At 36.6% G+C, this 14,600-nt stretch overlaps 1 protein-coding gene across 2 annotated transcripts in view; it reads right to left on the bottom strand.

The window, feature by feature from the left end:
• Window positions 1–14,192, bottom strand: part of LOC149146072 (uncharacterized) — a 68,036-nt gene extending 53,844 nt beyond the window's left edge. For both annotated transcript variants that reach the window (XR_016264271.1, XM_089447668.1), the window contains exons 1-2: window positions 13,764–14,192; window positions 13,153–13,666 (exon numbers count right to left, since the gene is read on the bottom strand). Coding sequence is in view for 1 of the 2 variants with exons in the window: in XM_089447668.1 (XP_089303794.1) it covers window positions 13,153–13,666; window positions 13,764–13,913 (664 nt within the window). In the remaining variant the exon portion in view is untranslated. The remainder of the gene's footprint in view (window positions 1–13,152; window positions 13,667–13,763) is intronic.
• Window positions 14,193–14,600: the final 408 nt, after the last annotated feature.

Raw genomic sequence — 14,600 nt, 5'->3', positions numbered from 1 at the left:
TGGTTTTGAATAACACTGTAAAAATATGCAAAAACTGTTAACTAGGGAATGTCTTTTAAGTTTTAACATAATCATCATTAACAAGATATATGAGGAGTCTCGGGTTCTAGCTTGAGTGGTTGGGAGCACAGTTCGTTCTCCCCTTTACCTAGGTTCAATTCCCGCAAAAGGACATGTTGGCCCATTGCGATAAGGCTAGAAGAGTAGACAATCCCTGGATAGAGGTGCACACCCCCGATGTGTCTCGGGATGCCTCGGCCATTGCTAAGTCATAAGTTTTTTGCTACGTGTTGGTTTGCAAGCCATTGGCACTAGCCTAAAAATTATAGTGACAGCCAATCGACCTTAAACTTAGGTCTCGCTCAGATAATCCCAATGAGCTACCAATTCCTATAAATCTAAAAAAACAAAAAATATGAAGAGGAAAACTTTTATAATTCAGAAAACTTATTACAAAATTAAATAATTATACTTAAAATTTCCTATAACTAAAATGCATTTTAAACCTATTTAAAAACCAATAATAAAATTTCACTCAACTTTTTTTAAAATTGTGTAAAAAAATTTAATAATAATAAATATAAATATTATACATTGTTGACACCTAATCTTCATGATTGGGGAATTTGTAAAATAAATAAATCAGGAATGTGAACAGTCATCGGAAGATGAACTGAACAATCACTCCTAATGTATAAAACAATAACATACCTATGGAATAAACACCAATCAGTTTTTCTGCCCTTGGAGAGTTACTGCCTGGCCTGACATGGTATCAGAGCCAGCTCCTTTCTTTAGCTCTTGTGCCTTGTAACTCCCTTGTCTGACTGAATACCTGCGCTCTGCTCCATATTCCATTACCTGCGCCCTGCTCCATACAGTACGTTGCCCATATATTCGTTGGTGTCAGTTGCCTGACATTTTCTCTCAATAAACCGCCCTCCAACCGTTATGCTTGGTAAATATCGCTAGTTGGCCTCCCTTCATACACTGTTGCTCTTTCCACGCTGATCACCAAACCAAAAAAAAAAACCTATGCTGCTGCTCTTCCCATAACTGTCACCACACTGTTGTATCAGCGCTCCATTGCCAGACATGTTGCACGCCAGCCGGCCTCCCTTTCGGATGTTGTCGGCTTTAGCTAGCATGCCCACAGAGATTTGCACCCATTCAGACACATTATGATGAGAAGACACAGGGAAACCTGCTACGAGCCTAAGCAGCATTGAAAATGCCAATTCCGAATTTATGATGGTGGTTTTGCCTTCAATGGCTGAACTGAATTGACAGAGATTATTCAATAGGTTTGATTCATCCAAATCAGTGAGTATTGAGATATAGGCGAAGGGAAGGTTGTCGCTGTTGGTGTCCACGCTCAATCTTTGTATGAAATCCTTGAAGACTTGTGCTTTTCACAGAGCAGGTTCATGGAACCAGTGCGTATCATGATCGCATCAATATAAAGGCCGAGACTGATTTGTACCTCCGCATATTGTGGGAATGCCATTGTTGTGTGGCTAAACGAGATAAGGCGCATCCAAAGAGGCCGAGCTCCCGAAGGAAGAAGCACTGCCATTGCACAATATTAAGAGATCACGCACCGCTGCTCCTCAGAGAAATCATCACGCCTGCGTGCTTCATTGTTTGGTAATGTAATATGTAATATTTTGTAATGGGCGTATATTACATGTGAAATGTAATGGGCATATATTACATTTAAAGGGTTGAAGTAATATGTAAAGCGTTGAAGCAATATGTAATATTTTGTAATGGACATATATTACATTTAAAAGGTTGAAGTGATATGTAATACGTAATATTTGAAATGCTGGATGCTTTTTATATCAAACATTGGAGGGATTTGAAGAAAATAAATTTGGAGAAAATATGTTGCATAAAGTTGTAGCTTGAAGTATTGACGTACATATTGGTATATGAGGAAGAGATTTGAAATCTTTTGAGAATGCCCTTTTGAGTACAATTTCACTGTATATCAGCAGAAGTATTTTTTCTATCAGCAGAAGTATTTTTTTTTTACAGAATGCATTCAATCATCTCTATGGTAGGAATAGTTCTCACTGGCAAGGAGAACTATCCTGAATGGTCTCGGATGATAAAACACACCCTCATCTTCAATGAGTTGTGGAAGGGAGTGTGTGTCGAAGAAGGAGACAATGACCCAGTACAGCCTACATCAAACAAAGAGCTCGTCATTTGGGATAACAAGAACAGCAAAGCATATGCATTAATCGTAGCATCTGTAAATGAAGAAGTAAGTCACCATATTTCATCATATTCAACTGCCTTTGAAGCTTTACAAAAGCTCAAAGAACTCTATGACTCACATTATGCACTTGAAGTTGTTCAGCTCATGATTAAACTCTTCACTCTTGAACTGAAAAATAATGATCCTCTTGCTCTTGCATCTGAAGTAAAATCCATAATGCATGATATCAAATCCACTAAGGTTGAGCTGGATATCCCTCTTATTGCTTTTCTCAAGGCACTCTATCCTACCTACTCCAATTATCTTGAGTCTTTACAAGCAAATGGAAATCTTAAAGATATAACCTTTGACTCTCTTGTGAAAAAGTTTGTTGAAAGAGAGAAAGCCTTTGGAAAGAAGACAGTCCCTGAATCTTCTGAAGAGACTGTGTGTCTTGCTCATAAAGAAAAGCATCCTGCTCAAGATTCTACAAGAGGAAGAGGTGGTCGAAGAGGAAGAGGAAGATACTTCAGAGGCAGGGGGGGCAGACATTCTCAAGGAGAAAAAGCAGATCTGCATTGCATTCGCTGCAAACGAAATGGATCACATGATGCTTCTACATGCAAGCTACCATGGGACAAAATTGAGCAGAAAAGAAACCAGCAGAAAGGTAAAACTGATGATACAGACAAAGGTAAAACACCTGAATCCGCTCACTATATTGAGGCACAATGTAACATTGGAGTAAATGAAGATTTGTTTAATGCTTCACTTGCTTCTTCGAAAAATGATTGGTTGCTTGATTCAAGAGCAACCTGTCATATGACTCATAGGAAAGATTTTTTTGAAAATTTCACTGACAATGTTGATGGAGCAGTATACTTTGCAGATCAGTCAAAAATCAAGCCATCAGGGCTTGGCACAATCAGGCTTAAACTGCCTGGTCTTCCAGACTTTCTTCTAGATCATGTTCTATATCTCCCACAACTCAAGAGAAACTTGTTGTCCTTGGTCCACATCCGCCAGCAAGGTCACTCCATTCATATGTTTGATGGCAAGCTTGAGGTAAGAAAAGCATCTGACCACTCACTTGTCATGAGGGGAATAGAAGAAGAAAGACTTCTCAAACTGCAAGGAACCTCTGCTCATGCACAACATTTCTCATATATTTCTCATCATGAAGAAGGTACACTTCCATCAAGTTTATTATGGCATGCTAGATTTGGACATTTAAACTATGACAGTCTCCGCTTATTGAAGAAAAATGGTGTTGCTGGTTTGCCTACAATTCCTAGGAAACATAAGCAATGTGATGTTTGCATTCTAGGAAAGCATAGCAAACAGTCTTTTCATGATTCACATTCAAGAGCACATAGGAAGCTTGAACTCATTCATTCAGATTTATGTGGTCCAATGCCTGTTCCTTCTGCAAATGGAAATAAATATATCATGACATTTATTGATGATTACACCAGAATGTGTTGAATTTATTTATTGAAGAACAAATCTGATGCTTTTCAAACATTCAAGAATTTTCATAAATGGATTGAAAATGATGCACAATCTCATATTGGGTCTATTCGCACTGATAATGGAAAAGAATATACATCAAATGAATTTGAAAACTATCTTCGCCAACATGGGATCAAAAATCAAACAACTGTGTCTTATAATCCCCAACAAAATGGTGTAGCTGAAAGAATGAATAGAACAATCTTGAATATGGTACGATCCATGCTTTTCTTCAAAAATGTAAAGATAATGTTTTGGGTTGATGTTGTTCTATGTGCTGCATATATAAAGAATAGATGTCCATCTAATGCTATAAGAAACAAGACTCCTTATGAATTGTGGTATGGACATGTTCCTTCGGTAAAACATCTCAGGATCTTTGGTTCCACCTGTTATGCTTTGATACCAAAGGTACATAGAAACAAACTTGGTGCTAGAAGTCGTAAATGTATCTTCTTGGGGTATTCAAACACCTCCAAAGCATACCGTCTCTATGATGAAGTAAATAAAAAGTTTGTTGTATCTAGAGATGTAATTTTTTTTGAATCATCCAAATCTGACAATGTTGTTGAGCGGCAACTTGATCGCTTGGATAGATTCGCAAAAACGAAATCATTTCAAGAATTTGATAATCAGATTCCACATCTTGAAGGGGGGATTCATATACTAGATCAACATGTGGAATCTTCTTCTGAAGAACAATCTCCCCTGCATGAAACTCCAACAACGGATGATGCTTTAAGTGATGTAATTGATAGAATTGGGAGACTCAATCTTGATTCAGTCCCAACTCAATCAACAGAGCAGCTTGGACCATCTCAGAAAGGTCCCCCAAAGTGGCTGACAAAGACACTTGAAAGTGTTCATCCTGATGAAATTGGAAAAACAGGAACCAGAAATTCAAACCGACAAAATGGAGGTGATGTAGATGACTCTAATTCACCTGTTGATATGGATGTTACTTATGATTGTGAATTGAACTTGTCTACAGATTTTGAACCAACTTCCTTCAAAAAAGCTGCTTCTCATGATGAATGGAAAGAAGCGATGAAAAAGGAGTATGATGCCCTCATAAAGAATGGCACTTGGAAGCTGGTTGATCCTCCATTTGGAACCAAACCAATTGGTTGCAAGTGGGTCTACAAGAACAAATGCAAAGCTGATGGCTCACTTGACAAGCACAAAGCTAGGCTTGTGGCAAAAGGCTTTGCACAGAAGGAAGGGGTCGATTATGAGGAAACTTTTGCCCCCACAGCAAAATGGGCCACCATCCAGACACTCTTTGCACTAGCTGCTCAAAACGGTTGGAAAGTCCATCAAATGGATGTAAAAACTGCATTCTTGAATGGAGATCTAAAAGAGAATGTTTTTATGTCCCAGCCTGAAGGATTTGTTGTGAAAGGACATGAACATAAAGTATGCAAACTTGTGAAGTCCTTGTATGGCCTCAAACAAGCACCGCGAGCCTGGTATGAAAAACTAACTGAGCATCTTCTGAAACTCAACTTCAATCATTTTGATCTTGATGATGCAACTTTATTTGTCAAGAAAGTTGGCAAAACAGTTGCGTATCTTGTGGTATATGTAGATGATCTTTTAATGACAGGGAACAATGAAAGCTACATTGCATCCATAAAGAAGGAATTAGGGAAAAGTTTTGAAATCACTGATTTGGGCTATGTTCATTACTATCGTGGCATTGAAGTAACCCAACATCCAAAATCCATATTTCTTTCTCAAAAGAAATACATTGGAGATTTGTTAAACAGATTTGGCATGACAGAGTGCAATCCTCTTTCTACTCCAATGGAACAAAACTTAAAGCTCACATCTATTGAAGGAAAGGAATTTGAGGATGCAACAAAGTATAGACAGCTTGTAGGAAGTCTCATCTACCTCACTACTACCAGACCAGACATTTCATTTACTGTTGAAATCCTCTCTAGGTTCATGCAAAAGCCTTGTGAGGGACATTGGTCTGCTGCAAAAAGAGTTCTAAGGTACTTGAAGGGAACTCAAGACCTTGAAATCAAGTATACACAGGTGGACGACTTCAGCTTGATTGGATACTCTGATTCAGACTTCGATGGAGACAAAGAAACTGTGGTATCTACTTCAGGATATGCTATGAGTCTTAGATCAGGAGCTGTCTCCTGGAGATCACGCAAACAATCAGTTCCAGCAGATTCCACAACTGAAGCAGAATACGTGGCAGCAGCTGAAGCAACGAAAGAAATTGTGTGGCTCAGGAAAATTCTTGAAGATTTGCAGGTAAAACAAGTACAATCAACTCCACTCATGATTGATAACACCTCTGCAATAAAGTTGGCCAAGAATCCAAAGTTCCATGATCGAACAAAGCATATCAATACTAAATATCATCTGATTCGACATCATGTTGAGGCCAAAACAATCCATCTCCGTCATTGTTCCACAAATGAGCAAATTGCAGACATCTTCACCAAAGCACTTGGAAAGGAAAAGCTTGAACGATTCAGAATGATGCTTGGACTCACCAACATCCCTTCAGATTAAGGGGGGGATGTTGACACCTAATCTTCATGATTGGGGAATTTGTAAAATAAATAAATCAGGAATGTGAACAGTCATCGGAAGATGAACTGAACAGTCACTCCTAATGTATAAAACAATAACATACCTATGGAATAAACACCAATCAGTTTTTCTGCCCTTGGAGAGTTACTGCCTGGCCTGACATACATAATACTATATAACATAACTCATTATACTTACCCATAACTATAAAATTTAAATATCTAGAATAAATTATTAATAATAATAATCCCCTCCCCTCCCCTGAATAATTTTGAGTACAATCTAACCATTGCGCATACAAATACACATCTCCATCCCACCGTTCCCTGTCCAACGGGCAATTAAGGCAATTATGAATGTGTTGGAGGACCATCTAATACAAGCTCTTCAACCACTCGCCCAAATGGGGTACTGACCTTCAAATTAACTATTTATCTCACCACTTTGCCATATTGTTGTTTGCTATATACTCTGAATCCATGATCAATCAAGTGTTTTTAATTTCTATTCTATTGCTTTTCCCATTAATGTTGTACGTGCGCGAGAATACAATCAAAAGGCCCCAAAGGGCTGTAGAGGAGATTAGCCATTTACTTTTCATCCGCATCATTTAGGAGTGAATTTGGTTGCCTAATCAGATTGTTATTTCTCTGAAAATCATGGAAATTCAGGTAAGATTTGATCAAATCTGACAGGGATTTTTGTAAATCCAGGTTACAGCTATAAAACTTCAAGATTTACCTAGAGGTTTCTAATGGTGCTGAATCTATTTCCACCATCAAAAACATGATTCAAACACTACTATTGCAAGATTTTTTGAAATATTTTTGTTCGGATTCCAGCCACATTTGACCAGGCAATTCCTCTGCCTCGGTAGATGACGCTTAATCAAACACCTTCAAATGAAGAAAAATACAATAAATATCATGCGCTGGAGATTTGAAGTATGAGGGGTTAATGGCCAGCATACAACTAGTAGCCCGTCTTAGCAGAGTTAAGTCTCAATATTTATTTATTTTTACATTAAAAGTATGTTTGGCTAGTTGTCACTACCTGGGACGGTAAGATAGTTGTTTCACTGGGATGTTATCTCCTCTACTCGGTTTGAAATCCTAGGGGGGCACACCATGACCGGTCAATAAGGCTGGAAGGATAGGCATTGGAGTTTGGGATCCCACCTCTGGTCTTAGGCTAAATTATGAGTTTTTGATATATGTGGCTTGCCAGTTGTTGCATATATGTAGGGAGTTTGCTAGTTGCCATCAATTTTAACCTATATATATATATATATATATATATATATATATATATATATATATATATAGCTAGTTGTACTCTAATTGTTCTATGTTTTGGAGGTTTTTTGACGGTATGTTTTAGTCAAATTTGAAATTAGTCCAAATTTGTAGGAATTACACGCACAATTAGAGTGCTTTGGGTTTTTCAAGGTGCTTAATCCATTTATGTACTTAAAAATAAATTTTAGATAACAGAAAACACGATTTGATGAAAAAATGTTTCAATATATTCTAGCCAAAAACTTCAAAATATAAAATAGTTAGAAAACACTATATAAAATATATATTTAAATTTATATCTATTTTCAAGTATTTTAAAAAATTATATGACTTATATAATTATTTGAGTAGTTTGGTGAACCATTCGTTTGCTGTAAACTAAATTACCATCTTCAAAATCATATTATAACTAACTCATTTATAAATTAGTTTTATCTAATATAATAGTGATAACTAATCCAATTTACATATATGTATGGGTTTTTCTCATAAATATTAACTCAATTTAAGGTATCAAACCTTGATGCAGTTATAACATTAATAGGTTTTCATCAATTCATTATTTTCTTAAGTTCTTTTACATCAAATTCCATTATTATTTTATCTTACATTTATCTATTACTTAATTTAATAATAATTAAATTAAAGATTTATTTAAGTTATTAAATTTTAATTTTTTTCCTTTAGTCTAACTTATAGCTAAATAGTCTTTTTCACAAGAATCCAGTGATATGATTTCAAACAAGAATGTGATTTTTAGTATTTGAGTAGTTTGGTGAACCATTAGTTTGTTGTAAACTAAATTACCATCTTCAAAATCATATTATAACTAACTCATTTATAAAATAATTTTATCTAATATAATAGTGATAACTAATCCAATTTATATATATATATGGGTTTTTCTCATAAATATTAACTCAATTTAAGGAATCAAACCTTGATGCAGTTATAACATTAATAGGTTTTCATCAATTCATTATTTTGTTACATTCTTTTACATCAAATTCCATTATTACTTTATCTTACATTTATCTATTACTTAATTTAATAATAATTAAATTAAAGATTTATTTAAGTTATTAAATTTTAATTTTTTTCGTTTAGTCTAACTTATAGCTAGATAGTCTTTTTCACAAGAATCCAGTGATATGATTTCAAACAAGAATGTGATTTTTGGTTGTTTAAAATACATTTTTGAATATATTTTAAAAACTTTAGTTTTTAAAAATCACTAGAAAAAAATGTCGTGAAAAAAGTCATTTCCTCTATAATAAATTAGACTACACTTTTTCTTTTAGTTATCAATAACTAACTAGAAATAAGAGTCGGGTATTGTGATAAGGCTCTTCAAATTCAACTTTATAAAAAAAAAGTAAGTTTGCATTTCGAATGTTGATTTATGTTTAAAAGATCATTATAAAGTCATAGAATGGTGGTGATTTAATTAAATTTAATATTTTATTTTATTTTATTTGACAATAAATTATAATATATTTTTGTTAAGATATTTTAAATTTTATTTTATTTAAAAAAAATGTTTATTAGTTTATGTGAGTTTTGAGATGGTAGCCATGACTCAAGGGCATTTAAGTCGTCAAAACTCCCTGAGCATCACACCCAGCCACACCATGGCATCATCTTAGTGCTAAGAAACTGGATTCGTTGAAAAGGGACCACGTGTCTGAATCCCGCGAATCGGACACGATTCGTTGGGGATTCGAATCCCAGAAGGGGACACGTCGTGTCCTAAAGAGACACGTACAAATCCCGTACATGTCCCGTTAGGACACAACGTGTCCCAATTTTGGGATTCGAATCCCCAAAAATGAAACCTGCGGGCATAAAAAAGGCGTTGTTCTTTATGTTTTTTACCATTTCTCTCTTTCAGTTTTGCATACATTGAGCTGTGGGCAAGGAGCTAAGGGTTTGGAGCAAGGAGCTAAGGGTGTGGAGCGTTCGGCAAGGAGATTCAAGCACCAGGTAAGTGCATTTCATCTCTATTTTTTTGCATTTCTATTACAGCAGTTTGTATATGATTTTTTTTTACAAATTTGTGCATGTTTTGTTTTTTTTTTTACAGTATTCATGGCTCAATCAAGGGCAACAGTTAGGGGGCAAAGGAAGAGGAAGAATATCTCCATTGGAGATTCCCCTCTTCCCCCAATATCATCAGAGTCTGCTGCAAGTAATGTTGAGGGAAGAGGAGGACCTAAAGACAGCATTGAAAAATATCCCTTGTGGAAATATGTCACAAGAGAGGATGGGACAAGCACCAAGGGGAAGGGAGGAGGCAATGTGCAATGGAAATGCAACTTTTGCCACATTTCTTTCAAAAGCACATATTACCGTGTGAGAGGCCATTTGTTGGATTTACCAGGTTGTGGAATTGGAGCTTGTAAAGTTGTTCCTTTACAAAAGAGGAAAGAAATGGAAAAGGAGTTCATTGTTGGTATGGAAAATATGGCTGCAAAGTCAAGAAAAACCAAGAATGAAGACCCCCTTCCATTTTTGAGGAAAGGCACCACCAAATTTCCATTTGAGAGTTCTATTGGGGGACAAGCAGCAAAAAGAAGAGCAATTACACTTGGTCCAATGGACAAGATTTTTCAAAAAGAGAAACGGGAAGAGCTTGATCTCACCATTGCTTTCTTTTTCTATCAAAACTTCATATCATTTAATGTTGCACACTCACCTCTATTTATTGAGATGTGTCGAGCTCTAACTCACGAGTCTCCGTCATGGTATGTGCCTCCTAGTTCAGAGAAGCTTAGAACCACATTGTTGACGAAGGCAAAAAAAGAGGTGCAAAAAATGCTTGAGCCTATTGTAGCATCATGGCCAACATCTAGGGTTAGAATTGTTTCTGATGGATGGACAGATCCAGCACGACAGCCAATCATCAACTTCATGGTGTCTTCCTTGAATGGTCAAGTTTTCTTGAAAGCAGTGGATACACTTGGAGAATACAAAGATGCACAATTTATGGGTGAGTTATTTATTAAAGTTATTGAAGATGTAGGTGTTGATTCTTGTGTGCAAATCATTACAGATAATGCACCTGTTTGCAAGGCTGCTGGCATGATTGTGGAAGCTAAATATCCACAAGTGTTTTCGACACCTTGCATTGTCCATTCATTGAACTTAGCATTGAAATCCATCACTTCTGTGCTTTGGATTGGTAACATTGTTGAGGATGCACGACATATCCGTAACTTTGTGCAAAATCATACAAATGCCCTCACTATCTACAAGGAGTACAATAATCTATCATTGTTGAAGATCATTGATACACGGTTTGCCTCTTCATACATGATGTTGAAGAGGTTGAGGGAGGTCAAGACCGCTCTTGGGGCCATGGTTATTTCTGAGTTTTGGTCTTTTTGGAGAAAGACAGATCAAGTAGCCTCTAAAAGAGTGAAGGACACAGTGCTAGATGATGCTTGGTGGGAGAGGGTAGATCTAACTATTCAGATCATGGACCCTATCATTTCTTTGCTTCGATTTGCAGATACAAACAAACCCTTCCTAGCAGAGGTTTATGAGAGATGGGATTCCATGATTGAGTCTGTGAGGAGCATTATTCTACAAAGCGAGTGCCCCGAGTATGAGGCATCACTAGAGGCCTTCTGTGGTACTATACAGGATATTCTTGTCAACGGATGGGACAAGAATTGCACACCTTTACATTGTTTGGCTCACTCATTAAACCCAAAATACTACAACCATGAGTGGCTGAATGGTGGACCTTCCTACAGATTCCCTCCTCACATGGATGGTGAAATCTCACAGGGGAGGAAAGATGCATTCAGGCGAGTTTTCTAAGACAGAGCATCCCTTGATGAGGTGGAGGATGCCTTTGCAGAGTTTTCCACTGGCACTGGTCGATTTGCAGGATATGATGTGATTAGAGACAAGGGGGCTAAGAAGCCCTATTCTTGGTGGGCAAATCATGGGGCAACAAGCCCTCCTCTTCAGCAGTTAGTCATGAGGCTCCTCTCTCAGGTGACTTCATCCTCTTGTTGTGAGAGGAATTGGAGCACATATGGGAATTTGTATAGTGTGAAGAAGAGCAAGCTTGAGCAGTCCAGGACAGAGACAATGGTGTATGTGCACACCAACCTTCGTCTTATTTACAGGTAGAGGGAAGAGTGGTTGAGGGGAAAGACACATGTGGGATGTCTTTCCTGATGATATGGGTCTCGACAACAGTGTTGAGTTGGCATTGGCCAACATGGATCTCAATGATCCAGTGCTAGAGCCTGTTAGATTTGATGACAGTGATATTTTCGAGGGGTCATCCTCCACACGAGCAGACACAGAGGCGACTATGGATACAGGGGAAGAAGACGACGCAGAGGAGAGCAGCGGTGACCATGATGATGAGGACATTGACGCTGATTATGATGATGACTATGAGGATTGTTGACTCATGAGTCATGGGCTCCAGCTACCTATTGCCTTGAGGCTTGTATGCCTGTAGTTGTTTTATATTTTCTATTTCTATTTGCCATTGCACTACCTAGGTAACACATTTTGATTTGATGACTTATTGAGAAAACTACAATTGCCAGTGTCTTTATCTTGTAACTGTAAGTTGTCTTTCATTTATGAATCATGATTTATCATTTTATGTGACATGTTGATGTATTTGAATTTGGTATGTACTATGCATGCTAATTGCTATAATGTTACTATTACTAACTTACTTTGTAAACAATAAAACTAACATCTAGATGATCTATGTTTGAAATCAATGAATTTGTATCATTAATGAGAATTTATATAAGAAATATCTAGTTTTTAATATATATATATATATATATATAACGAATCCTAGGTGTCCTGTTCCGGGGTCAACGTGTCTGAATCCGACTCTCGAATCCCCGTATCCTATGAATCTCGAATCCCCGTGTCAAGTGACTTAGTCTTAGTGTTGTTGGATTTTTGCCCACGGAATTTGGAACCAGCTACCTTTACACTATGGAGTGTATTAAAAAAACACTATACCACTGTCTACTCTACACCAAATAGACTATATTTTTTAAATTTTCATTAAAAAATGTTTTATTTTTATTTTTCCAAAATAAAATATTTGAAAAAACAAAAATTTTATTTTAAATATGACATTTCTGTTATTGTTTTACACGAAAGGTAATGTTTTTAACAAGAAAAAATAAAAAATCAAGAAAAATGTCAAAAAAAACCAAAATTTATATTATAATGACTTTCCGTCCACATAGATATATATCAATGGAGAAGTTTTTAGTGCGACTGAGGTGAAATCTTGATTTGTGCTACTTAAACTGGTTTTTTCACTGTATATATGGATTCAGCACCCTAAAAAACACATAGGGCACTTTGATTGTGCAGGGGTTACCTATCAAACTTGTGATTTCAATAAATTCTTGTGTAATTTTAAAGAAATTAAACTTAAAAACCCACAAAAAAAAACTTCCAAAACATCACAGTAAAAACAACTTGTATATCAATTTTAATAACAAAATAATCTGCAACATTATTAGGAGAGAATAATCCAATCAGAGAAACGTAAGTTTTTGAAGGCTTCATTCAACTCACATGGCATGAAATGGAGCTCGTTAAAGACCACAGACTTGGGGTCGTTGGGCTTCAATGCCAGCTGCACCCAGCCGAGATCACCAGTGGGGAACTGAATAATTCTGTGGTCAAGAGAATTGGGATGCCATATACCGTCTTGCAGACTGTGCTTGAATTCATACATGGCCCATGGCCCGCTCTCCCAGTTGATATCGGGCCCTTCCCCAGTGGTTTCATACCACTGATTCCTGTGATACAGATGCACGCGCTCTTCGTCCACAGGCCACAGGGATCTCACGGACTTGTAGGTTTTCACAATATCAGGGCCCTCAGTAGGCTTCCACATGGTCCACAGACCGTGCCAGTGCTTCCAGTGGTGTCGCGAGTTCCATTCCCACTGATCATGTGGAGTGAGCTGCTGCACAGTCTCTTCCCCAACTGTCTCCCCCAATGCCCCCGGAATCGACATGGCATTTATTATTTTGCTGGGACGGGGATTCAATCTCCGGTTATCTGGGCTGTCTGATTTCAATGCCTTTGACAGAAAATGCAATAACATTTATTATGGCACGAACGAATTGCAGGTTTTGTAAACTTTTCAGTCAAGGAAATGGATGAAATAATTTAATTACCTTGGAGACGAGAATGCCAGTTAGCGCAGAAACTAATGAAGACCCAGTTCTAGTTTTGCCGCATTCAATAAAACTTTCCTTGTGGGTTGGTCCACAGAGGAGCTGCAAAGGGAATATGGGACTGGGAATTGTTGTGATTGATATTTGCATCACCAGTGTACTGGCTTCTGGTGACACAAATGGCTTCTGGTGACACAAATGTCACAGGTGAATTGATCGAATAATAGAAAGTAGTGTTTATGGTTGATATGATCCAGTGCTTTTATGTTCAGTATTGTTGCAGGCACCTTATCCAAAACCTGAGGACCCGTGCCGTGCAATTAAAGATGATCTTCAGTATTGTTGCAGGGACATTATCCAAAACATGAGGACCCGTGCCGTACAATTAAAGATGATCATCTTGGCTCCTCCATTTTCCAAGATTCTGATTATATAAGGTTGATATCCTTATTTCGGATTAATCATATTGTCAAGATTTGGTCGACGTTTGGAACCAATAAATGTGGTTTACACTGAGAACAAAATGAGAAATCAATCAATTTAAGGAAATAAATAGCAAAGATGCATCACTGCCCAAAGTTATATTTATTTTAATATTATAAATGGAATAATAATATTAAATATTGTAATGAAGAAATCATAAATTAAATCATCTATAACTAATTGATTAAATAATGTAATTTTATTAATAATTTAATATTATTAATTTTTATAATAATATTATTGTAATATTATTCTTATTATTATTATAATTATAGAGATTAATAATATTAAAATTATTAATTTAGAATTATTATTATATTACTTTAAATTCATTTATAATGCAATATATTTATT

The sequence above is a fragment of the Pinus tabuliformis genome, chromosome X (assembly GCF_031772625.1).
Source record: "Pinus tabuliformis cultivar Carrire ecotype Pingquan chromosome X, CPIR1, whole genome shotgun sequence".
NCBI classification, from domain to species: Eukaryota; Viridiplantae; Streptophyta; class Pinopsida; order Pinales; family Pinaceae; genus Pinus; species Pinus tabuliformis.
Note: the sequence above shows the minus strand (reverse complement) of the source record. Positions and strands in the feature narration are given on the sequence as shown.